The sequence below is a fragment of the Entelurus aequoreus genome, linkage group LG03, assembly GCF_033978785.1.
Source record: "Entelurus aequoreus isolate RoL-2023_Sb linkage group LG03, RoL_Eaeq_v1.1, whole genome shotgun sequence".
Lineage (NCBI taxonomy): Eukaryota > Metazoa > Chordata > Actinopteri > Syngnathiformes > Syngnathidae > Entelurus > Entelurus aequoreus.
The window spans coordinates 46,922,293-46,950,251 of NC_084733.1; the positions used below are offsets into that span (position 1 = coordinate 46,922,293).

General features: G+C 39.5%; 1 protein-coding gene across 5 annotated transcripts in view; it reads right to left on the reverse strand.

Moving 5' to 3' along the window:
* arid1b (AT-rich interactive domain 1B) overlaps positions 1-27,959 on the reverse strand; it is a 692,248-nt gene that overhangs the window by 626,808 nt on the left and 37,481 nt on the right. For 4 of the 5 annotated variants that reach the window (XM_062041959.1, XM_062041957.1, XM_062041956.1 and 1 more), the window contains exon 1: positions 14,042-15,391. The exons of the other annotated variant lie outside the window; for it this stretch is intronic. In XM_062041959.1, coding sequence (XP_061897943.1) covers positions 14,042-15,151 — 1,110 coding nt within the window. In that variant the 5' untranslated portion in view covers positions 15,152-15,391. Of the gene's footprint in view, positions 1-14,041; positions 15,392-27,959 lie in introns of those variants that run through there. 5 annotated transcript variants of the gene reach the window in all.

A 27,959-nucleotide genomic window follows, 5' to 3' on the forward strand; every position in this document is an offset into this window, starting at 1 on the left:
ACTCTAACCCTGTGTGATGATTAGCTCTCATTGTCTCTCCTTTACCTACAATAATCTGGTGTTTATTCCTGTAAGTATATTTATTCACAACAAGTATTGGTTATAATTAGTTAAAACAGGCGAGTCAGTTTACATTGAACTCTGGGTATATGTGCTTTTACTGCCATCAAACGTCTGCTATTAATTCTGTAGTAAAAAATAAATGAGTATAACATCAGTACAGTATTTGTTTTCCATTTTCTGTTAAAACTGTGTGATTTTTTAGTTTAACGTTACAAGGATCACCTAAAACATTTCATAAAATCAAAACAATGTAATGTTATTAAAACAAAATAAGCCTTGAAATATTACAACTTTTGCTGCAACTTTCTAAAAATGCTGCCACGAATTAGGCATTTTAGGCCACAAAAATCACAAAATAAGCCTGCCAAATCCTAGAAGGACTGTCTATAGCTTTCCCTTCACACTTTTTAAGTTTTGTTTAGTTATAAACCAATACAATGTGCATTTCATTGTGTCGAAGAGCAATCACTAATAATGTTTGATTTTTTAAACCTTTTTTTTTTGTATTTCATATAACAAAAAAATGTTATATTTGTTTTCATGTTTTAACACTAGAGGTTGAAGTTGGCCACGGTTTGGCCCTGTAGAGTAAATATTAAAACTAGGGCTGTCAAAAATAATGAGTAAACTCATATGATTAATCACAAAAGATTTCCGCAATAATCATGTTCAAACGCATACTAATCATACAATTTTGTTTTACCGTACATGCTCCTTTACCTTAACCATGATCATGTCAGTGATCAGGTCAATGCATACATCAGTGCAAAAATGAGTAAGAAGACTCCAACTGGTGTACTCGCTGGTAAATTCCACTTCAAAATAATCCCTGATTAAAGTTAAAGTTAAAGTACCAATGATTGTCACACACACACTAGGTGTGGCAAAATTATTCTCTGCATTTGACCCTGGGAGGTGAGGAGAGCAGTGAGCAGCAGCGGTGGCCGCGTCCGGGAATCATTTTTGGTGATTTAACCCCCAATTCCAACCCTTGATGCTGAGTGCCACGCAGGGAGGTAATGGGTCCCATTTTTATAGTCTTTGGTATGACTCGGCCGTTTGAACTCACAACCTACCGATCTCAGGGCGGACACTCTAACCACTAGGCCACTGAGTAGGTTTCTTCATGACCACAGACGTCAGCGCCACCGGCCTGTATTCATTAGGTCCTGTGATCCGTGCTTTCTTGGGGACAGGGACGATGGTGGAGGTCTTGAAACAGGACGGCATTGATAGGATTTTAGCTAAAACTATTACCAAGTTTTTATACATGTATTCAAGTAAAACATTGTCAAAATTTTCCCGTATGTCATTCTGACAATATAATTATATTTGTGTCCAAATATTGGTGTCTTTTTTAAGGTACTCTTGAATTATGCAAGCAAGTAATATCCTGAAATTAATCATGATTAATCAAAATTAAAAAATGTGTTTAATCTAATTAAAATGCATCATTTGACAGCACTAATAAGACACAAACAGTTTGTCTTATTCTTGAGAAGACTATGTAGGTGAGCGCTGATTCTAATTCTGTAAATTTCAATAAAACCATTTCAAGCAGCGCCCTCTTGTGGCAAGCAACCCTGTTCTACTCTATTATAAAAAAAAAAAAAACATATACAAGGAAGAAACCCAGCTTGCCAATTACCTAAGCAGGCCTGATGTTTCATCCAAGAAGGATGAAAAGAAAACCGCTGAGCAGGGCTCTTATCGGACAGAACAGAGCAAATAAAAAATTCACTCTGGTGTTGCTAATCAGCACTGTGCTGGCTGGCCAACACACAAAACAACCTCAACAAATGATTGACAGCAAGGGGGGCAAGGCCACATGCATAGATGAGTAAAAGGATGATGAGAGAGGGGCGGGATGGAGGTCGGACTTATAGTGCTGACAGAGGTGTGTCAGGTCTCAGAGAAAGACTGAGACACAAACACACACACACACACACACACACACACACACACACACACACACACTACACTCACTATCTTAGTCTGACCACTGCACAACATGCTGCATGAATTCCATTCCGGCAGCCACGGTCAGGCCCATCACTATGCACAAGGCTCCCTGTGATAGGCGCATAATACAATGTGACATTGATGCATTGCTCCCATTATAAAGTCTTTGTTCGTATCACACTAATAATTCATAAGAGAGAAATGTAAACAGTATGCAGTGAAAAGCAGAGCGAGTAGGGATCATTTCAAGGTAAGCGCTGTATGACTGAGGATTGGAATGCTCTTGCCTTTGATATGGACTAAGAATACAAACTAGCAAAACATTGAACACAATAGTGGAAATTGGTGGAAACTGTAAATATATGCTTTCATGTTGTGTTTGCTTTTATTTTCCCAGACCACATTTAAATGAGTTGCTGCTATAATGATGTGAACAACAACACTGTTTCCAATGTACCCAGTCCTCATTATTATCCACTAATGACTGTTATTGTTCTCTGTGTGTCGTGTGTCTGTTCAGATTAGCAGATAGCAGACAGATCCTTGTTGCACATGTAGGATGACACAGAAAACACTATGTAATTTATGACATAAACTTTAATAAGTCATTAGGGTCGCACAGCTGTGCTTGTATTGCTACCAAAGGTACATATGGCACAGAGAACAAGGCAAGACTGACAGGAACGGCGTGGCGAAGTTGGTAGAGTGGCTGTGCCAGCAATCGGAGTGTTGCTGGTTACTGGGGTTCAATTCCCACCTTCTACCTTCCTAGTCACGTCCGTTGTGTCCTTGGGCAGGACACTTCACCCTTTGCCTCTGATGGCTGCTGGTTAGCGCCTTGCATGGCAGCTCCCGCCATCAGTGTGTGAATGGGTAAATGTGGAAATACTGTCAAAGCGCTTTGAGTACCTTGAAGGTAGAAAAGCGCTATACAAGTATAACCCATTTATCATAATTGCTATTGTTTGCATAAGTTTAAGCGTTGAGCGTAATTGGAGGGAAAACAGTATAGTGCAAAAACAAATGTCCAATGCAGAAGATGTTGGTTTTCAAGATAATGTCATGGATTACTATATGGTACATTGAATTTCAGTTCAGTAAATAATACTTTTTTTTTTAAAGTGCGTTTGGCTGTCTGCACATCATGGTTCAAAATGAGCAATAACATTAGTTTTAACTCAATTGCAAATACTTACCAAAATAGAATTTAACTAAAAGTAGGGCTGCAGCTATTGACTATTTTAGTAATCGAGTAATCTATGGATTAATTTGTTCGATTAATCGGGTAATCGGTTAAAACACACTTTTAAGAGAAGAGGATGACTGCCTTCAAAATTGAACTACAAAAGCAAGATTGGGACAATGTGTATAATGAAAAAGAGGTTGATGAAGCATATGAACATTTCTTAAACAAGTTCATAATACTTTATGACAAACATTGTCCATGGATACAACTCAGTAACAAGCAGAGAAAGAATAATCAACCATGGATGACAAAAGGATTAAAAAATGCTTGTAAGAAGAAGAATACACTATATAGAAAATTTATAGCACAAATAAACTATAGAGGCAGAAATTAAGTACAAAAAGTATAAAAACAAGTTAACAGACATACTACGATCATGTAGAAAAGAATATTACAGTGAATTATTGGACAGGAACAAAAATAATATGAGAGCAACATGGGGCATCCTCAATAGCATTATTAAAAATGGAACTAAGAGGGACTACCCTCGATACTTCTTAGATGAAAATTAAAAAAAATTACAACATAAAGGAAGAAGTTGAAAGCTTCAATAATTATTTTGTAAATATTGGACCAAAATTGGAAGAAAGGATTCCAGACCCAGTTCCAATTGAGGACTATAATGATACCATAGAGCGAAATCCCAACTCCATGTTCCTCAGTAATGTGACACAGGAGGAAATAGTTACAATCCTGAAAAAATGTAAATCTAAGACTTCAACTGATTGTAACGGAATTGATATGGAAACGATAAAAAAGGTTATTGAAGAGATCTCAGGACCATTAATGTATATTAGTAACCTATCATTTCAAACAGGTACATTTCCAAACAAAATGAAAATAGCTAAAGTTGCACCAATTTATAAGACTGGAGACAAACATCAATTTACAAATTATAGACCTGTTTCTCTACTTCCACAATTTTCTAAAATCATTGAAAAACTGTTCAATAACAGATTAGAAAGTTTCATAAATACAAATAGAATACTCGAAGAGAACCAATATGGATATAGAGCTAATGTTTCAACTTCAATGGCTTTAATTGAAATTACAGAAGAAATTACCAATGCAATAGATAGTAAAAAATGTGCGGCAGCGGTTTTTATGGATCTAACTAAAGCATTTGACACAATTAATCACAATATTTTAATCAAAAAACTAGAACGATATGGCATCAGAGGGTTAGTCTTAAACTGGATAAGAAGTTATCTAACGAACAGGAAACAATACGTGAAGCTAGGCGAACACACGTCTACAACGCTAAATATATCCTGTGGTGTACCTCAGGGATCAATACTAGGACCTAAATTATTCAATCACTATATAAATGACATTTGTAAAGTTACAAAAGATTTAAAGTTAGTATTATTTGCGGATGATACAACAGCGTTTTGTTCAGGAGAGAACACACAGGAGATAATACAAATAATAACAGAAGAAATTAACAAATTAAAAAGATGGTTTGACAAAAACAGACTATCGTTGAATCTTAGTAAAACTAAAATAATGCTATTTGGTAACAGTAGAAGAGAAAGTCAAACACAAATACAAATAGACGGAATAGAAATTGAAAGAGTAAACGAAACCAAATTTGTAGGTATAATGATTGATGATAAATTGAACTGGAAATCTCACGTAAAAAATATACAACATAAAGTTGCAAGAAACACGTCAATAATGAATAAAGCAAAACATGTTCTACACCAAAAATCCCTTCATATTCTCTACTGCTCACTAGTGTTACCATATCTGAGCTACTGTGTAGAAATATGGGGAAATAATTACAAAAGTACACTTCATTCATTAACGGTGTTACAAAAAAGATCAGTTAGAATAATACATAATGTTGGATATAGAGAACATACAAACCCTTTATTTATTGAATCAAAAATACTGAAATTCCACGACATAGTGAATTTGCAAACAGCTAAAATTATGCACAAAGCAAACTATAACCTGCTACCCAAGAATATACAACAATTCTTCTCAAAAAAAGAGGAGAAATATAATCTTAGAGAAAAACGTAATTTAAAACATTTGTTTTCACGTACAACACTTAAGACCTTCAGTATATCAGTATGTGGAATTAAATTATGGAATGGATTAACCAAAGCAATCAAACAATGTACTAATATGATCCACTTCAAGAAACTCTTCAAACTTAAAGTGTTTACAAAGTACAAAGAAGAAGAACCATGACAAACATTCTCAATTTATTTAATCCATCCATTCATTCATTCTTAAAGTAATCTTACTTATCTCATCATATGAAATATGACTTACTTCACCAATTATTATTATTAAATTCTTACTATTATTTATTTATTTATTTTTATTGTGATTACTTATGGAGTTTATTGTGAAAAAATTGTTAACAGGAAGTGAACAAAAAGTTTTGCAACTGTTATGTAAAGAAAAGGGGTAGGATTAAATAAACTCTGCTTCTTCCTACTCCTTTTCGAACATGTTGAAAAGAAACTGGAAATTGTGATGTATCATGTTGTATGCTTGCATGTTCGAAATAAACTCAAACTCAAACTCAAACTCAAACTTTACAACCTAATGCGTATTTTGTAGAAAAAAGTTTAAATAAACAAAGATATTTCTGCTTGCCATAACTATCATTCTTTTATTTTTCAACAATGCATATCATCAAAATTGAAAGTGCACTTAAAAATGTGTGCATTAATATATATTTAGAAAAATATATAAAATATAGGTATATGTTTATTTAAAAAAAACGTGTGTGCGTTCTATTGCAGAGGCTGTGAGTAAACTACTTCCGTGTATTTTAAGTTCCAGGCACTCCATGCGGTGTGGATTTTTACACTCATTAAAAAATGTATGGAAGCATTTTTTACTAATTAATTAATTACTCATTTTAATAAATTATTCATTGCGGTTTTATTTAAAATGCATAATGACTACCTTGGAAATAACCAAAATAAGCTTGCCTTTACAACACAAAATATGTTTTTTGTTTTGTTTTGTTTTTTATTTCACAACCAATAATGTTGACTATAATAATAATGGATTAGATTTATATAGCGCTATTCTAGACACTCAAAGCGCTTCACAGAGAAGTGAGAACCCATCATTCATTTTTACAACTCATTCATTCATCATTCATTCTCCGGTGTGAGCGGCACCGGGGGCAAGGGTGAAGTGTCCTGCCCAAGGACACAACGGTAGCGATTTTGGATGGTAAGAGGCGGGGAACGAACCTGCAACCCTCAGGTTTCTGGCACGGCCGCTCTACCCACTACGCCATGCCGCCCCAAACTATGATTTTTTTATTTACCAAGAAGCAACTATGACGTTCACTTGCATAAAATGTGCAAAACAGTGTTATTCAGCAAGCGTTCCAAAGTTATGCAATAAACAATAAATTCCTTAAATAGAGTTGAGACATATCTTTTACGTATAATCTTTTTGCTTCCACTTGGTGAAACAGTTCAAGATACAACATTGACTTTTTAATGCTGTCATAACAGTAATGAGAGCCTGTTTAAAGCCACACAACCTGAGAAAACTGAGTCATGTCCCACAACCTTTGAGAGAGTAGGGGTTCAAACGGTCGTTTTTCTAAGTTGTGGGCTTTCATGGGATCAATAATTAATAACCTCGTTCCTCATGGGCAACTCTGATAAACCCCTGTGTATACGGCCACTAGTTCACAAACAGCTTTGTAAAAAACACTACAAATAAAATTAAAAAGCAGGCTTCGCTGCACATCTTAAAATAAAGCCTGTAGCTCTGCCAACTATTTATCACTCAACTACAGACATGGTGACTGTGAGCCTGATTATTTATTATTACTTTAAAAAATAGGCTGAAATAGCATATTGTTGTTGCTAAATGTGACGGTAATTTTAGCACTGCAGCTCACATACTGTAGCTATGTAACTGATGGAAACATTTGTGCACGATGTTAATCGATTTTTTGGAGCTCCCCTACTAAATATAGCAACAAAGTTGCAAAGCTGGCAACACTGATTCCTCCTGCTACCTTTTCCTATTTTCTGGCAGACCAGCAAAGTTGAGATGTATCAAGAGTGAATTTGATGTAGAAATGTGTGTTGCCTCACGCACATTTCTACAAGCTGTGAATACTTTGGCGACACACAGAGGTGGTGGCTCGGGCTTTGCCAACATTTGATTTCAACAACGTACAAAGATCGAGGCAAGGTCACCAAATTCACTTTTTCACCACTTCATATTATTGTTTGTGAGGACATTTATTAATTTATGTAGGCAACCATTTTGGCCCCTTTTACACTGCATACTAAATGTGATTTGTTTGCCCTCAAGTGACACAGATCACATTTGTTTTTTCCAGTCTAAATGCTCGAAAGTGCTTCAAATTTGACCTTTTGGCATCAGATTCAGATTCTGATTCACATCAAGTGGTCCAATTGGAATCTGATCTTTTCAAATGTGACTGCAGTCTAAACGCAATGTATTGTATGTATGTATTGTTGCATTTGAAACAATTGTATTGTTGATAATAGAGGTAATTATTGGTATTATTCATTATCAATAGTGTTATTTCTATTGGTATATACAGTTCTCCCTTTGTAGTGTAATAATGTTCATTGTCATTTCTGTATTTTTAATATTTATTTCACTAACTGCTTCTTTGCTATCACTTTTACCATCATATTTGTACATATTTGCTGATGTTGTTCTGTTGTTGTTGTTGTTGTTGTTATTGTTATTGTTGTGTTTGCTGTTGTATTTGTGTCTCTGTCTTATCCCCCTCTTCTCCCCGCAATTTCCCCCTCTGTCTTCTTTTTTTTCTCTTTCTATCCCCTCCTGCTCCGGCCCAGCTCCACCAAATAATAATAGAAATCCATTTAATAAAGTCAAATACAAACAAGGCAACAAGAGAAGTATCCCACACTTCTCTTTTGTTAAGTAAATCTGTACAGCCGATGTGGGCATCTACATCAACTATATGATTTGCCTGAGTAGCTGGACAGGACAAAAAAAATTTAAAAAATAAAATTAAATAAATAAATAAAAATAAATAAAATAAACGCAATGCGACCTGAATGCGATTTTTTTCGTCAGCCTTTGGCAAGCTACGTCACTCGAGTGCGCCGGAAAGACGCAGTCGCCAGCGGAAATGGATATTTCATTACAACATCCGGCTTGTTTTTTTTTATTTAAGACGACCCAATTTTCGGTGCATCACTTGTCAATAGTGCGCAAATAATAGGCTATACGTAATATATGAATATATTTTATTTATTCCGAAGAAATAGTGATTGTTGAAAGAACGGAATTGATGCTGTGGCGCATTTGTTTACATGTGAACTGAAAAATAAAGCTCCCATAGATCCACGCTGATGTTTGTGTCGCCTCTACTTACCCATAAAAAGATTGCAAACCTTCCCAAATATATTACACTGTATATGTCCATTCATACATTATATTACTTTCATTTACTTTCACGTACAAAAACACTCATTTTTAAAGGTGTTGCGACTTTTATTTTATTTATAGTAGGAACAACTTCCTCCCAGTCAGCTTCCTTTGTTTGCACTTTATCGAAGTGCACATGCAAGTGACGTTGAGGCCACATTGGGGCCACATTGGGGCCACGTTGGTGCGTGTGTGCGTTTACAATGGAGTCTGATATAGGGATGATGTTCGATAAGAAAAGAAACCGATTCCATGGACTCGAATCCCTTTATGAGAACCGGTTCCCGTTATCGAGGCCACTATAGTAAAGAAAAAGAGTTTTTATTCGAATCCCTGGGAACGAATCCCGTCTCACAGGAAATGCCCTGTGGCACGTCCCAGAAAATGACATAGCTCAGTCATTAGGCGGCAGATACAGAAGCAGCAACAAGGTTTATTATATATATACTATAGTATATATATATACTTTTTTGTATTCTATTTTAGTTACTTTGAATTTACAACCCCCTGGCGCTGGTTTGTACTGTTTTTGTACTGTTCTGTACTGTTTTTGTTTCTCGTCTGTTTGTAATTGAAATTTATAAATAAAGGTTTAAAAAAAAAAAAAAAAAAAGCAGCCGGAAAAAACGCTTCAAAGGCATGGCTTCATTTACAAAAAATACGACGAGGAAACGGCTATCTGCAATTATTGCCAGGCTTCGCTCTCATGTAAGGGGGGAAGCACAACAAGCATGATGAAACATGTTCAGAGCCCGTACATAACCTGAACGTTCGAGAAAGGTGTCGTCGAGAAGCAGCGACAGAGATGACGAAGCAAGCCCCTCTTCCTCTGCTTCAACCTGCAGCGTCAATTCCAGTGAGAGTGCTGGTGAGTAACTAACGTTAACTGTTGCCGGTTAATTTCCATATCTGCTCACTCGTAGCCTTTGGGCTAAAATAAGGTTACCTCTTATGTCAACCAGGACTGCAGTAATGTTAGCTAGACTAACGTTACCTAAGTATAGTCAGTGGCTAACGGTAACGTTAGCCTTTTTGTATGTGTCTGATAACGTTAACGTTATCTTGTAGCCTACACCAGTGGTCCCCCCAACCACCGGTCCGTGGATCGACTGGTACCCGCACAAGAAATTAAAAAATAAATAAAATAAATAATAATAATAATTTTTTTTTTTTTTTTTAATTAAATTAACATAAAAAAACACAAGATACACTTACAATTAGTGCACCAACCCAAATAACCTCCCTCCCCCATTTACACTCATTCACACTCATTCGCACAAAAGGGTTGTTTCTTTCTGTTATTAATATTTCTGGTTCCTACATTATATATCAATATAGATCAATACAGTCTGCAGGGATACAGTCCGTAAGCACGCGCTCATTTTTTAATGACCAAAAAAAATAAATAAAATTGTATTTTTTATTTTTTAATTAAATTTTTTTTAAAGTTTTTGTGTTAATGTATATATTTGTTTTTCTGAAAAATCTTAAATATAAATCTTAATATACTTTGGGTAACAACAGTCAATATTTTTTTTATTTTTTTATTTTTTTAGGGGGGTAAAAACAGTCAATATTTATTTATTTATTTTATTTTATTTTTTTCTTATAAAATAAAAGTGAGCTTTTGTTAAACCAAATATTGTGTTTTTTTCCATATACAACAACCTATCTGGATTCGATAAGAGAATCGATAATGAATCGCTTCGATAAGAGGATTTGATAATGGGCTCGGACTCGATAATTTCTTATCAAACATCATCCCTAGTCTGATAACAATCACATTTTACTTGCAGTGTAAACAGTCAGCTGGAAAAAATCAGATCTAAAAAAAAATCATATTTGGGCCACTTTGGCCTGCAGTGTAAATTTAGTCTTTGCCACCTATTTGGGCTGACAGTTGCAGCACCTGGGTGTTGCAGCACGTTAATGGCACCAGAGACGGTGGAGGAATGGCCCGACTTTGTGTCACGTAAAGCTTCTACCGCAAAGAGCTCTCCTGTGTTGTAATAATAGATTGAGTAACCAAACAAGAGTCAAAGTCTTTTATATCCATTGTGAGAGTGCTGGCATGTTTAAATTTAAAAGATTGCAAACCAAATATTATATAATGTTCACTTGAAACTATAATTTGGCTGTGAGCAGGTTATACTGTATGAACACTTTTCATTGTAAATTACACAAATTATATGCATATTGGGGTAATCAAAGTCACCTACCTTTTCTAAAGTTTTATGTATTATTGCAGCAACTATCTTTTCAAATGGGGAGCAGCACTACTTCATTTACAGTCCCCTCGTATGTTTTGGCCATGCACAACCATTTTCTTCTTCACCTTCTTCCTGATGCCTGATCATGTTTTTAAATTTCATCCTGTGTACGGTTTGCAGAGCCCACAGCATTGTCACAGTCTCAACTGGAACCACGAGAAAGAAGCACCTCTTACTGAATTGTGATTGGGCAGAGCGTGCAGATCTCAGGCGCTTGGCTAAGTTCAATATGATTTGCGTATTAATAAGTGGGTGTGGCCTCGGCATGTCCAGTCATGCAGACATCTCTGCGATCAATTACACTTTGATTGTGTGAATGTGAGCTGGCGACTTGTCCATGGTGTACCCCGCCTACCGCCCGAATGCAGCTGAGATAGGCTCCAGCACCCCCCGCGACCCCGAAAGGGACAAGCGGTAGAAAATGGGTGGATGGATGTAACATAACAATGTGCTTTGACTGTGATATATTTGAATTGTTTTCTTGCATACAATGTTTTCGGGATTTGAACGCACACCAATTATTAGTAGAAAATCCATGCAAATCTTAATACATTAGAAGTAGGGGTGGAACGGTTGACAAAAGCCACAGTTTGTATCTTTTTGCGTTTTTTTCTACACCAGTTCCAAATGGGATTATTACATTTAGGAATGTGAAAACGTAAACGATGGCAACAGTTTGAGTCTCTAACTGATTAATTTGCTGTCCATTAGAACTTATAGGAAGGGTTTGTTTCGAAAAACAGGTCCACCGGTGTGCTGGTTTGAGTCGTTTCCAAGCTTATAACTTCCTCTGTAAAGGCAAAATGATGTATAGTGTATATCATCTCTAATGATAAAAGCGCACATACACAACACAGACAACGGAGACATTTTGGTGACGGTCCTGGCAAGTGGGATGGGTTAATGTGTGTGTCTGTGTGTGTGTAGGGGGGATACAAGTGTAAATGAGGTGCGGTGGATTCGCTCACTGCGCACTCCTGAAGAGAGGCAGTGAGGGGGGAAATTAAATTTGAAAGAGGGGAAAGAGTGCCAACAGGTGACACAGGCACGCTCCAACCAAACGCACTCTGAAGTGAAGCACAGTCGAATCACTGGGCCAATTTGGATGCACTATTATGCACAACACCATCACACTGCCTGTCAGCGCACAGAGGAACAGTGTTGGCGCTCCAAAAATGAATTAAACATACGGCTTTTGTGGTGTGAATATGCTGCTGAAATGTTGGGCCAGACATAAAAAGGTGGATTTGTTTTATGGGGCTGGCAGGGCGGACTAATATGCATTTGCACAGTCTGAGGTTCATTATGTTGGCTATTAACGTAGTTACTTAAATGTCTGTTTGCTTCAATCAAACATGCTGCTGTTTGATGAAATTGCCCAGCTTCTAACACTAATTGTTTTCTATTGAAACAATGGAACTTGTAATTTTTTTGTTGTTGTTTCATCTTGTTTAACCCTTTTTGCCCTCCAGTTGTCCAGATGTGCCATCAAGTAGTGTGCACCATTTAGTGCATCCAAAACACCGTGATGTCTCACTCTGAAGAAAAAAATATTTTGCACAATCGTTCCGGCATTCCATGGATGTCCACACTGCTGACATCAGCACTGTTTCATCACAGCGCTCCCGAAAGAGTGAGGGGTTAAGGGACGGGAACAAGGGGTGAGAGTGGGTGGGGGTGGGTAATTATTTAGTAACACTCGCTCCCTTCCCATGATCGCTGTTCCCACTGATGTGCCCTAAAGCAAGACATTCAACTGCCAGCTGCAGCCAAGAATAGTTGCTACAGTTTGGATAACTTAAAGGGGATGTTGTTGATGGAAAAAATTGTGCAACGTGACTAACATTTTTTTTTTCTCATGGAAGACAATATCAGTGGTAAGAATACAGATAGGGCTTTGTCATATGAGAACATATCAATGTTACACATTCTAGGATCAAATGAATCTTGTAGTAGAAGCATTTATACTTCCTTATCTTTGTCCTGCATGTGTACTCAAATGACATGGCGTCTAGTGGAACAAATCTTCAAAATTAAAATGTTGTAGAGACCATCCTAAAGTTAATGACAGAAGTGCATGCAAGTGCTGCATTCACAGTGCAGACAGATTGTGCTGGTCACACCAACTTGAGTATTTAATCATGAACGTTGTTATGCGAATTAATTAATATTTCATGGAGGTGTTTTACTTTGCTTGAATGCAACATGCCCTCAGTCTATCCTGTTGATGGTGTATTTCTACTATAAAAAATAAATAACTAAAGAATACTAACTTAAGGAATAGTAGGGAAGATACAGTAAGTATAGTGAATAATTAATGTGTTTACCTTTTATAAAGGCATCTTTAAATGTTCTTATACTTTTATTTGTGTAGACTGTAAAAAAAAAAATACCAGGATTTCTAAGCATTGAACAGTAATTTTTCACAGTAAAATACTGTAAATAAAATACACTGTAACGTTAAAAAAATGAATGTAAAAAATATATATTTCACAGCAATTAACTGTTATTTAACAGTAATATACTGTAATCATAGTCCTCTGTAATATCACAACAATTTGTCCGTTAAGGGGTTTGGTAGACTATATTGCACACTCTTGTACAGTAAGTGGCAGTATGCTGTTAAAACGAGAGAGTAATTAACAATAAAGTTACAACTCTGAAGTTACAGCATTTAGTTGTAACTTTATTGTAATTAACTGTAAAATCACAGCTCTGCAGTTTCAGTAGATGGCTGTAAAGATATTGCACAGTAAATTGCTGTAAATGTTACTGTGAAAGTAATGCAGTGATTAGCCAGTAATTTGCTGTAAATTTGGAATTATTTTTTTACAGTGTTATGTGGTGTATTTAAGCATAAACCGCATATGTACTATAAAAAAGTAAGCAAGTGCCACTTTTGCTTCTGCTTATCTTTTTCTGTTCTGTTGTTTTTCTAAATAAACATAATTTTGGTATTGATAAGATATTAAAAACCAAGTGATGCTGTCAAACTTTCACGCAGGACTTAAGGGTTAAGTGGCACAATATGCTGTATAATATTTCCAAACACCAAACAATAACACATGCTTACCTGGCTTCTCCCAAGGCCTTGTCCCCCATTGCCCGGACTCAAAGAATGCGGATGGTTCCTGGGCTGTCCTCCCCACCCGTGGGCCGAGGTGGCCCCATACTGGGGGCCTGCATCTTTCCCCAGGCCCTGCTGCGTGGATGATCCGCTGTAGTCTTGGTACGCCCCGCTGTAGCCCCGCATCATGGGGCTCGGGGACGTGAGCAGCTGGTTGAGGGTCGGTGTGGCCCCTGAGGGATGCTGCTGCTGCTGCTGCTGTTGTTGTTGAGTTGGCCCCGGGAATCTTTGGAAACCACTGGAAGAGACCCCCAGTGTGGACTTGCTGTGGCTTGCTGAGGAGTTGCTGCTCATCATCATGCTGCCAGGTTGCCTGCACCCAGCGGGGCCCATCATGCCGTAGGCCCCGCCGCTGTACCCCGTCCGATTATAGGGCGGGTACTGATTGTACTGGCTGTTCTGATAGCCTGCTTCATGGGAGTTGTCCATATGTGCTGATGTTATCCCCATCCCTTGCTGCTGCTGCTGTCCGCCATGTTGCTCGTAAGACCTGGCAGTGTAATAGTTGTTGTTGAACTCTGAGTTGTTGCCCAAGTTAGAGTGGTCATACCTGGTGGACATCATCCCCTCCGTGGGTTTAAGGTGGCCCTCACCTTTACCTTGCACCTGCTGCTGCTGCTCCCCTTGACCCCCCAGCAGGTTCTCTTTGCCGCCATGGCCGTTGTTGTTGCTGTGGATGATCTGACGCTGCAGATGCGGCGCGAACTGGCCGAACTGCGGCTGGGGCGTCTGCGGCTGAGGGGGGTCTCCATGTGCACCGCCCCCGACGCATTTCCGCCTATGGTTCGTGATCAGTGCCGTTTCTACGGATGACGTGTTGGCATGGTTATTCCCATCCTTGCCGTGACCCGTAGAAGTTGAACGCACCATGCTGGTCTCCGGTCGGCGGTGATGGTCTACGTCATTCAGGGTCCCATCTCCCGCGCCCAGCATCTGTACGCTCCCTCCTCCTCCTCCTCCGGATTTCCCCGAACTGAGCTCCGTGCTCAAGCTGCTGGATAATTTCTTATTCTTGTTGTTAGTTCTGGCGGGAGCCGATGCCACTTGCGCGGCCATGTTCACTCCGACATGTCAGCCAGCCTCGGCCGGGCAGCCTCGCGCGGACAGAACAAAACAAGGAAATGCAACAAACAAACAAAAAAAAAATAAAGATATTTTCACGAGCTTTAATCTAGCTGCTCTTGTGATGGCGTCAGTGGAGGCGTCAATGAGGCGTCATGTTGAAAGTTGGTCTTGCCAGGTTCAACTTTTTCTTTACCCCTCCGCCTCTTTCCTCCATCCCGGTTGTCGGTGATGTGTATCCCAGCCTCTCCGAGCCCTTGTGGGGGGAGCGAGAGAGAGAGAGCGAGAGCGCGAGTGAGCGAGAGAGAGAGAGAGAGAGAGAGAGAGAGAGAGAGAGAGAGAGAGAGAGAGAGAGAGAGAGAGAGAGAGAGAGAGAGAGAGAGAGAGAGAGAGAGAGAGAGACCAGCTCATCCACCTCCAGGGTTCCAGCGCGCCTCAGATGGAAAATGCGGAGTGGAGTCAGCTGATCCATGTTGCTTTTTTTCACATGATGTTTGGTTAAACTTGCAGGGGTGTCCAAACTGCGGCCCGGGGGCCATTTGCGGCCCCCAGCTAATTGTTTACCGGCCCGCCACTCATTCTGGCAATGCTATTGCAAAAATAAAAATGAATGAGGTGAAATCTAACGAGAAAAAGTTGCAATGTTGACACAAAGCTGCCATGCAGGCTGTTTTTTTTTCTTTTGTTTTTCTTTATTTTAATTTTTTTGCCATTGCTCCAAAAAAAAAAAAAAAGCCAAAACATCTATGTTATAATTAATTATTTTCAAGGCTCCAATTACTTCAAATATTTCACTTTAAAATGTTTTATGTGGTAAATATTGCCATATAAAAACATCAACATTGTATTTGACAAAAGAGCATAAAACAAACAAAATAAAAGTTTAAACGTAAAATCGACAGATATATCTGACGTTGATCTCCTAACTTAAGTGTTGAAAGTAAATGAAAAACCTAATAAAAACGTATCACTTTATGAGTGGGGCACCTTTTGGATCCCAAATATATTTAGTGGTATTTTATTTATCTTTTCACTGTGATTACTCAAAAATATTAAAGAATTAAAATCAATGCATTATTGATCTTTTAGGGCTCTAATGACTAAATACTGCATATTTCAGTTTTACTATAAAAAACAAAGTTGTTTTTGACATAAAAGCCATAAAACCTTTTTTTTTTATTACTTTATATCAACTTGAAGTTGATATAGAGATTTACTGTAAGCGTTAAATGAAAATAAAAAAAATAAAAATTTGACTTATTTTTAACATTTTAATGACTGAGACCCTTTATGGTCCCCAGGACCCCTAAAGATAAAATACATTTAAAAATCCATATATTTTGTTATGGTTTAAAAAGGAAAAATATCAAAATGGCCCCTGTTTGCTTTCATTTTTCCGTGTGCGGCCCTCAGTGGAAAAAGTTTGGACACCCCTGGGTTAAAGTTAAAGTTACCAATGAGTGTCACGCACACACTGGGTGTGGTGAAATGTGTCCTCTGCATTTGACCCATCCCCTTGTTCACCCCCTGGGAGGGGAGGGGAGCAGTGAGCAGCAGCGTTGGCCACGCCCGGGAATCATTTTTTGTGATTTGACCGCCAATTCCAACCCTTAATGCTGGGTGCCAAGCAGGGAGGTAATGGCTCACATTTTTAGAGTCTTTGGTATGACTCGGCCGGGGTTTGAACTCACTATCTACCGATCTCACCAGGCCGCTGAGCCCCTGGTTCAGGGGAAGCACGGTGAACAGGGGTTAGTGCATGTGCCTCACAATACGAAGGTCCTGAGTTCAATCCCGTGGCTCGGGGTCTTTCTGTGTGGAGTTTGCATGTTTACCCCGTGACTGCGTGGGTTCCCTCCGGGTACTCCGGCTTCCTCCCACCTCCAAAGACATGCACCTGGGGATAGGTTGATTGGCAACACTAAATTGGCCCTAGTGTGTGAATGTGAGTGTCAATGTTGTCTGTCTATCTGTGTTGGCCCTGTGATGAGGTGGCGACTTGTCCAGGGTGTACCCCGCCTTCCGCCCGAATGCAGCTGGGATAGGCTCCAATCAACCTATCCCCAGGTGCATGTCTTTGGAGGTGGAAGGAAGCCGGAGTACCCGGAGGGAACCCACGCAGTCACGGGGAGAACATGCAAACTCCACACAGAAAGACCCCGAGCCCGGGGAATCGAACCCAGGACCTTTGTATTGTGAGGCACATGCACTGACCCCTGTTCCACCGTGCTGTTACAGATTCATATAGTGGTCATATTTAAAAGTAATCCTGTGTCCAGGGACATATTTCCTGAGTTTATAAAAAAGACAAAAGATTTTGTGAAGATAGAAAATATTGATGTAATCATTGTAGTAACGACTAGCTACGGCTCCTGTACTTGTTCCTCTTATAATCGATATTTGTGTAGATCCACCCATTTGTTTACATTCAGGAGCGCTAGCTTGCCGTCAGCAGTTTGCTATTGTTTTTTCCTACGATGTGTAATGAAGCACGTTTAGCTATTCCTCTTCCTGCAGTAATTAATTAGTATTGGTAAACCTACATCCCTAATAGGCACTGCACTGATACTGTGTTAGTGTTTCATAATAGTAACCCGCCATCTGCTGAATTAAAAAAGTCACTACCGACCTGTTAAAAAAAGAACATGATTAGTTTATTTGTTTTTTTTAAGATCCTTATTGGCAGTGCAATAGTAGTTGCTATTTTACCTGGGGTTTAAAATTTCAAAAACACTTCGATACATGTAATCTATTAATAGACACATATTCATACATGACAATAGCACTACACAGCCCCACATTAATTACATACACTAGTAATGATAATGTCAGATTACACAATAGCCTTAAAAACGTGATTGTTTAAGAAGAAAAAGAAAAGGCAGGATATATATTATTGTTTAAAAATTAAGGCTGTCAAAGTTAACACATTAACTCCTGAGATTATTTACCAAACATTATTGTATTAATCATGTAAAAATGCAGATTAATCGCACAATTTATTTTGACCGCACATGCCCCTTTACCTTAGCTGCTGAAAGGCAGATCATGTTTCTTTGTGGTCAGTGATCAGCTCAATGCACACTTCAAAATTCACGTCAAAAGAAACCCTGACAGTACTTTGTATAAAACTCTTAGCAAGTTTCACACAAATAAATGATGTGCACTGAAAACAAAAAAAATGCTGCTGTATGACATTCTGACAATACAATTGCAAAAGTGTGAAAATAAAATTATGCATGCAAGTAATTTACAGTGAATAATCCTGAATAATTAAAATGCAAAAGTTTGATTTATCTGATTAAAATGTAATCGCTTGACATCACTAGTAAAAGTAAAAAGTCTTAAATCGTCTTAAAAAAGTTAATGAATTATGTCACAAAATCAAACATTTAACAAAGTTAAACAAACATAACTGTTGTTGTTTTTATTTTAAATTAATAACTGTGCAGAAAAGAATATGAAACTCTGTTCAATAACATTTTTACTTTACATTATTTGGTGTCATCAAAAAGATCACACACTTTGGAATTTTTCCTTTTACTTAGTTCCATTTTGATTAATGAGGGAGAAGAAAACCGATGTCAAACGCGTCACGCCACTCTTCTGACTTCATTTAGTACGATCTTGTGAGCCAAAAGAAGCGCGTCCTGATAAACACAGAATGCAGAGTGCCCCCGCAACCTCAAAAGGGACAAGCGGTAGAAAATGGATGGGTGGTTTGTAAAAGTAGCTCTCAGAAGAAAAAATGTTGAATAACTCGGATTTAACTGATACCGCTGCCAAATCAGTATATAAAATTGTACCCAAGCAGATAGATAAAAAATGAAAACCAAACAATTTTTGTTTGAAAACTATTTTATTTGTACTGATTTTTGTGGCATGCAAGTTGAACCGAATATAATTTTAAATATTTCAATACTGTGAATAAAATAACAATTTCAAAAATAATAAATAAACCATCAGCAATGCAGAACACTATACAGCATGTGCTTGTGTTTTAATGTTGATGTTTATAATTCCGGGGTACATGAATGCATCTAACTGGCACTGTAATTACTGCATAATGCCAAAGTGTTATGTTGTTGTTTTTGTTAAATCAGAACTCACGCCATGGCAATATTGGTAGGAATAAGCTTTAACTCGATCAATACTCAAGTAGCTTAATCTTAGCTACCAAGATGCGTGTTTAGCTACAGATCCATGCCACACACGCAATAGAATGACAGTTGCACGGGCTGCGGCACAGAGGTTTAGCAATCAGACTGAATCCTGAAAGTTTGCAACATCATGCTACCTCTAATTTGTGGACTGTGTTGTCGTTGGCCTAGTTTGCATAGTTTCCAGGGCTCACCACGTGGAGATTGACAACCTGGGCCCCTCGTGTTGTTGTTGTTGTCGCAAGTGCTACTGTAGAATTTGTGTTGGAACTGAGCACTGCTGTTGGCGTAGGGTTGGCAATAATCTTTAAAAAGAGCGTTCCACTGTGTGTTGAAACGCTACATTACTTACAGTACAAGGCATTAGTTGCGCAATACAGTATCACCTTCAATCACTTGTTGCAAGGATTCTGCATTTATTTAGTACCAAAATGAGGTATGTCGGATCGGGGGCTATTACAGAACCACGTTTTGGTACCCATCCCCTACTACCAGAAAAACCAGACCAGAAAGATACCCAGAAAATTTTTAAAGAAGCGGAATGAAAATGTTTTATTTTCTTTAACCCCTTTCTTACACTATATTAGAGCAACTTTACACTGTTATTAGCATATGAGTGTGCAACATTTCTCTCATGCAGTTGTTTTTGGTGTCTATCTGGCCGTTGTTTTTTTCTTTTTTCTGTATTCCTTATTTTTGGTTTATTGCAGCACTCTCCTGTTGCATTCATTCTATGGTGTTTGTGTATTTTTAGTTCTGGTTCATTTTGTTTGCTCTTATCGGCCGCCGTTATTATCCAGGTCTGATTTTCTCTCCTACCATCAGCTGTGTCCCTTGACTCAAGCCAAGCCAGTTTTCTGCAGCTCTGACAAGCTGTGTGCAATAATGTTGCTTTTGGAATAAGGATAACAATGTTACAAGCCGTCGTGTCTTGTAGAAATATTCTCCTCACAAAGAAGTCACCTTGTGATAGGAGGGACATTACAGAAATAAACTACTGTGTAAAAACTAGTACAGGTCACTTTGCATATTCACTTCTGTCACTTTAATGCAAAAAATATGAATGTTAAAGCAACTTTTTTTTTTTAAACGAACGCCACCCATTTAATGTCATTTATCTGAGAGTAACTTGTCTGAACTGATAATGACATTTACAAAAAAATGAGGATGAAATAAAATAAATCAACCCCGGGCTCCAGGCGAGGACCACACAAAAACCAAAGTCTCTAGAAGATCCGCTGTAACCCATCAGTGGTATTCAAACATGAATGTAAAATAGTGCTTAGCAAAGACGCCGGCTGTCTGCTGGGACTTGAATGAGCAAAGGCTCTGCTTTGATGAGATCAGATGCATTTGATCAACAGAGGGAGCTGTGGATGAAAGAGGGATGGGGGTAGGATTTGGGGATGAGTGGTGCTGAGGATGGCCCTGGTAATAATGACACAACCCTGGATGCTGCTGCTGCTGCAGCTCCTTCTGGTGCTAAAGACAAACGTGATGATGATGACGATGATGATGATGACGATATTGCCAGTGTGGAGGTTATGATGATTATAGTGATGGTGAGAATGATGTTTTCAGCTGTTTGTTGCTTTAGGTTACAAAAGAAGAAAATGCAATTCACTCTATCTTGTGCTCAATGCAGCTAATGTGTAGGTCAACGACAAAGGGAAGACCCCTGCTGGATACATGTTGTCAGTACAAGTCAGAGCTTCACAACTTAGTGGAAACATACAAAGTAGCTATCAAGAACACGACAGTGCAATATGAACAATGTTCTATACCACTGATTTGTTCATAAAACAAATGTATTCATTCTAATATAATTATTCTATTTCAGACTCAACCCTAATGTTACCATATAATTTTAACAAGATCTCAACGTTCAAGTGTTAAAAAAAAGTTAACCACGCTATAGTGAAACTACAAGGAAATATTACTATTTACCCTCAGAGTGTACTAAAATAAGAAGTGGAGAAAGACGCTCGCTTAATATAGTTGTGTTTGAACATTTTTGTTATACAAGTGTAAAAATAAGTTAGTACACTAAAAATATTTTAAAGACTATTGTGCAATCACTACCAACTATTGATGCATCAAAGGAGAGGGAGGACGACTGTGAATGTCAATAGTTGTGACTCTTGACATCAACACTGAACATAGTGGTGTACATTCTGCAACTTGTTGCTCAGCAGCCAGGACAGAAACACACACTACTCATGTCAGTTCCATTTCCGCTTCTGTGGTTTTTGTACAATCTTTGCCATTACTGGTACCCAGTGTTGGGAATAACGCTGTTACTGTACATAATAACGGCGTTACTAACGCATTACTTTTTCTAGGAACAAGTAGTCTAATCATCAAGAAGAGGCAACATGTACAGTAAGTACACACATACATACTACTATAGGAGAATAATGAACGACAATTCAATGGAGTGATAAGCATGTAATCCCGCAGTTTGTGGCGGTGGTGTGGCTAAGATGGTTGAGTGGCGAGCTAAAACCTTCTGGTTCGAATCCAGCTTCCGCCATCCCAGTCACTGCTGTTGTGTCCTTGGGCAAGATCCTTTACCTACCTTTCTCCCAGTGCCACCCAGACTGGTTTAAATGTAGCTTAAATGTAGATATTGGGTTTCTCAATGTAAAGCGCTTTGAGTCACTAGAGAAAATGTGCTATATAATTACATTACAATACCCCATTTGTGGACAAGGAGAGATACAACTACTGAATCACATTTAATTGCTTTATTAACTAGCGGTAACACAATCCAGTGAACAGAACATAGCTGCATCATTCCTTGCAAACTGACAATGCTCAGCTAACAAACACAGCTAAGCTAATGCTAGTCTGAGCACCGCCTTTTAAAGGCTTACACTAACAAGCTTAAAACACATAACTAGGGATGTCCGATAATGGCTTTTTTGCCGATATCCGATATTGTCCAACTCTTAATTACAGATACCGAAATCAACCGATACCGATATACCTGTATACATTCGTGGAATTAACACATTATTATGTCTAATTTGGACAACCAGGTATGGTGAAGATAAGGTCCTTTTAAAAAAATAAATAAATAAATAAATAAGATAAATACATTAAAAACATTTTCTTGAATAAAAAAAGAAAGTAAAACAATATAAAAACAGTTACATAGAAACTAGTAATTAATGAAAATGAGTAAAATTAACTGTTAAAGGTTAGTACTATTAGTGGACCAGCAGCACGCACAATCATGTGTGCTTACGGACTGTATCCCTTGCAGACTGTATTGATATATATTCATATATAATGTAGGAACCAGAATATTAATAACAGAAAGAAACAACCCTTTTGTGTGAATGAGTGTAAATGGGGGAGGGAGGTTTTTTGGGTTGGTGCACTAATTGTAAGTGTATGTTGTGTTTTTTATGTTGATTTAATAAAAATAAAAACAAAAAAACAAAAAAAAAACCATACTGATAATAAAAAAAACGATACAGATAATTTTCGATATTACATTTTAAAGCATTTATCGGACATCTCTACACCTAACACATTCATTGTGTTCCCTGGTAATTATTTACATGTATTACTAAGTAATTACATTAGTAATTCAATTACTTTTTTGGGAAAGTAGCGAGTAACTATAATGAATTACTTTTTAGAAGTAATGTGCATAACACTGCTGGTACCCTTCAGTAAAAGCATGAATCAAGCTTTGAGGAGGGACACCAGATCATTGTACCGCTGGGTGGCAAAGAGGAAGAAATGTTATGATGACCATAGAACTGGAAAGGGAAAATGATTGTAACGTAATGACAAAAATGGTGTATACATCTATGTCCAGGTTGCTCAGCATGCAGCTGAAGTGAAAAGGTGTTGACATTAATAATACAAAGGGAAGAACAGATGCTCAGTGACCAGAAGTCTCACCAGTTTTGCAAGATAGATTTGATCTCAAAATTTTCAAGACCAGTTTTCATTTTACTTTTTTTATCGAGAGGCTAAAGCTTTCAAGTATGTACTACTTATAATAAACACATTTTGTGATGTTATGTAATGCATGCCAGGTGGGGCTGCTGTGCGACGGTATGTTGTTAAACGTCACTCACTGACGCCTTAAAGGGGACCTATTATGCATAACCAAATTTGTTTACCCGTTGGCACCTGTTTTGTGTATTTGGGATCCCAATAACTCCTGAAAATTTGAATTCAAACAATAGAGGCATGGCGTAGATATTCATAAAACGTGTTTGCCTCTTTTTTTGAGACGATTATGACGTAATGAGGAAGCAGTGCCTGGGGACTCTGTGGTTGAATCTCTTATTTCTGGGGCTGAGGTTGCCAAGATATGTAAGAAGCTCCTCGGTGGCAGGGCCCCAGGGGTGAAGGAGATCTGCCTGGAGTTCCTTAAGGCTCTGGATGCTGTGGGGCTGTTGTGGTTGACGAGACTGTGCAGCATTGCATGGACATCGGTGGCGGTTTCTTCTGGATTGGCAGACTGGGGTAGTGGATCCTCTATTTAAGAAGGGGAATCGGAGGGTGTGTTCCAACTATCGTGGTATCACACTCTTCAGCCTTCCCGGTAAGGTCTATTCAGATGTACTGGAGAGGAGGCTACGCCGGATAATCAAACCTCAGATTCAGGAAGAGCAGTGTGGTTTTCGCACTTGTTGGGGAACTGTGGACCAACTCTATACTCTCGGGCAAGATACTTGAGGGTGCATGGGAATTTGTCAAACCAGTCTACATGTGTTTTTTGGACTTGGAGAAGGCATTCTACCTTGTCCCTCAGGAAGTCCTGTGGAGAGTGCTCAGAGAATATGGGGTATCCGACCACCTGATTGTGGCGGTCCACTCCCTGTATTATCAGTGTCAGAGCTTGGTCTTCATTGCCGGCAGTAAGTCGGACCTGTTTCCATTGAGGGCTGGACTCCACCAGGGCTGCGCTTTGTCAACGATTTTGTTTACGACTTTTATGGACATAATTTTTAGGTGCAGTCATGGCGTTGAGGGGATCTGGTTTGGTGGCTGCAGAATTAGGTCTCTGCTTTTTCCACATGATGTGGTCCTGCTGGCTTCATCTGTTCGGGATCTTCAAGTGGATTGCTGTGGTGAAAAAGGAGCTAAGCCGGAAGGCAAAGCTCGCAATTTACCGGTCGATCTACATCCCTATCTACATGACCTATGGTCATGACCTATGGGTTATGACTGAAAGGACAAGATCACGGCTATGAGCGGCTGAAATGAGTTTCCTCCGTCGGGTGGCGGGGCTCTCCCTTTGAGATAGGGTGAGAAGCTATGTCATTCGGGAGGAGCTCAGGCATCGAGAGGAGCCAGATGAAGTGGTGATAATGCCCCCCGCCCCCCTCCCCCAAACGCCTGTTTAGCGTGCGTCCTAACGGTAGGAGACAACGGGGAAGACCCAGGACACGGTGGAGAGACTCGCTTCGGGATCTCCCGGGAAGAGCTTTGTTTGGCGGAAGTAGGAAGGAAGGCAAGATATTTTTTTAGATATCTCAGCCATGCCTCCATAGTTTGATTTCAGATTTTTGAGACTTACGCCGATCTCAAATTCATAACAGTAGGTACCAGTAGGTAAGACAAGTTGTTTTTGCATTATAGGTAGGGTTGGGTATCGTTTGAATTCGAACGATTCCTATTCTGATTCCAATTCTTTGTTACGATTCCGATTCCTGACTATTCTCGATTCCGATTCTTTTAAGAGGCAGGGTCAAAATAGTGGTTAGAGTGTCCGCCCTGAGATCGGTAGGTTGGAGTTCAAATCCCAGCCGAGTCATACAAAAGACTATAAAAATGGGACCCATTACCTCCCTGCTTGGCACTCAGCATCAAGGGTTGGAGTTGGGGGTTGAATCACCAAAATGATTCCCGGGCGCGGCGCCGCTGCTGCCCACTGCTCCCCAAGGGGATGGGTCAAATGCAGAGGACAAATTATCTAGTGTGTGTGTGACAATCATTGGTACTTTAATCTTTAATCTTTAAAAAAAAGTTTAGGATATTTTAAATGAGCTAGCTAACCTACAGTCTTTCTGAATGAAATAGTCTGACATTCTCCATCAATTTTAATTCTATTAACTTTTTATGAACTTTACTATAAATTCCTCACAGAGCTGTTTTCAACTAGAATATAAATATCAAATCTATGAACTTGAATATAAATATTATAAATTATGAATACATTTTCCCAGGGGTACACTTTCCTCAAGAGAGCTTTATTTTTGAAAACCTCATGAAAACACATTTACACACACAAGTGTATGATGCTGCAGGTACTTAAAAATGTGACCGTGCTCCCACTGATGGGGTAACCTGGTGCAGAAAAGCAAATAAACAATAAGAAACAACTTGCAAAACCCAGTCCAGATTAGCAGCAGGTACAGTATAAAATCAGAGACAGTTCTTGTTTAGGAAAATGACCATATCCGCCTTCTCAGGCAGGATGCGTGAGCGTTCTGGACAGATAGTGTCTACTGCTGTGGAAAATACACGTTCGCTGGGTGTGGAAGAAGCTTGAACGCATAAATAGGAGAAAGCTAGATCTGACAGCAAAGGATAAGTCTTTTGTTGGTTCCACCGGACCACCACCATGCAGCAGGGTCGTCAGACATAAGTATCGGTGGAACGTCCTGGTACATCTGCAGCTCTCTCTCCACTCGTTTCTTGATGGACATGGAGCTCTGTTATTTCGCGTTTATTTCATTTTTTTTTGTAAAGTAAAGCCACACTTTCGACCGCCGACGCCCGCTATCCATGCTTGAGCTTGACTGACTCGCTCGGCTATGCTAACACTTCCGGCGGTGGGCGCTTCTTCGTTGGTGCTCAGCGGCTTCTTCTTCCGGTTCGGCGGACAATTTTTTTTTTTTCCGGTCGGCGGACTGGGTATCGAACATAGGAATCAGATTTAAACTTTTGAACGATTCCGGGAGAATCAGAATGTTAGTCCCGGTTCCAATCGATACTCGATACTCGATACCCAACCCTAATTATAGGTCCCCTTTAAATGTGGAAAAAAAATCATACAATGACCCTTTAAGAGGCAGCACGGTGGCAGAGGGGTTAGTGCGTCTGCCTCAAAATACAAAGGTCCTGAGTAGTCGTGAGTTCAATCCCGGCCTCGGGATCTTTCTGTGTGGAGTTTGCATGTTCTCCCCGTGACTGCGTGGGTTCCCTCCGGGTACTCCGGCTTCCTCCCACCTCCAAAGACATGCACCTGGGGATAGGTTGATTGGCAACACTAAAAAATTGGCCCTAGTGTGTGAATGTGAGTGTGAATGTTGTCTGTCTATCTGTGTTGGCCCTGCGATGAGGTGGCGACTTGTCCAGGGTGTACCCCGCCTTCCGCCAAATTGTAGCTGAGATAGGCTCCAGCGTCCCCCGCGACCCCGAAGGGAATAAGCGGTAGGAAATGGATGGATGGGATGGACCCTTTAAGAGTCACGCTGGACAACAATCTGACATTTGCGACGTTGGTTCGTGAAGGGAAGCGGATCCAGGAGGGGTTACCCATAAACTAAAAAAAAACCCAACACCTTTCACTCTCCAAATGGAAGCTGATTCACTGGAGTCAAATAAAAGCCAGTGGCACTCGCCTTTATTTGTCCATATGGCACAAAATAAAAGTCATAACATTGGTTATGGTCCAAGAATAACGTCTCCATGGTTCACTATGTTCTGCGTATAGTAGCACCAACAGGACCAGATGGCTATTTATACATAGAACCCCCCGACCAAAACATGTATATTGTTTCAGTACATTGGTGTGTGATAGTACAGATGAAACTAACCCTGGCAGGTGTCAAACTCTGCATCCGTAGCTGGTTATGCGCACCTTTTGTGATTAGAACAAGCCTCTCACACACACACACGCACACACACTTTCAGCTCTCTGTGCTTTGTACACATGCCGATTCTGGCTCCCGTTAGAGTGGCAGATCAAAGCCTCAGCTCTGATCTCATCTAGAGCAACACTATAAGGCCGACAGCAAGAGGGCCGGGGGCATTAGCATATTCTATGATGGCTTTTCAAGCCGTTGCCTCGGCTGCAGTCCGGGGTGTGCCGCGCTGTGGCTTTGCAACTCTAATTTCCCTCACCCGCTCATTAAAAAAAGCCCACTGTTCTCCTATTAATTCGCAGACACACTGATCTGTTTGAATGACGAGTGTGTATGTGCAAGAGGCGGGAGGGGCGGAGGGCGGCAATGGCTCAGCGCATTTGCATTTATGTTTAATTTATAACCTTCAGGGGCCCCCTGATGCAGCAAGATTGAAACAATAACCCCAGACAAACACGCGAGGAGGAGGAGGAGGAGGAAGAAGGCTGGATGAAAATGTGCTGTGAATATATGTAGCGTGTTCTCATTGGCCGATGCTGTTAGGGCCTTTGCATCATGCATCTGCAGCAAGGTATATGTGGAGCACACTGGCAGAGAGGCAGAGGTCTGCAATCCACGGAGGGATGACATGCCAGGGTGAGTGTCTGTCAGGAGGAGGGCTGGACGAGTCTGCAGGGATCTCCCCCTAGCAAGCAGACAGCAGCAGAAGCTTGGCCAAGCACAGAAAGTGGGTCAGCTGAACACACACATGCAGCTCATATCAGACAGACACAGCCCCAATGTTGCACTGTGGGTATGTTT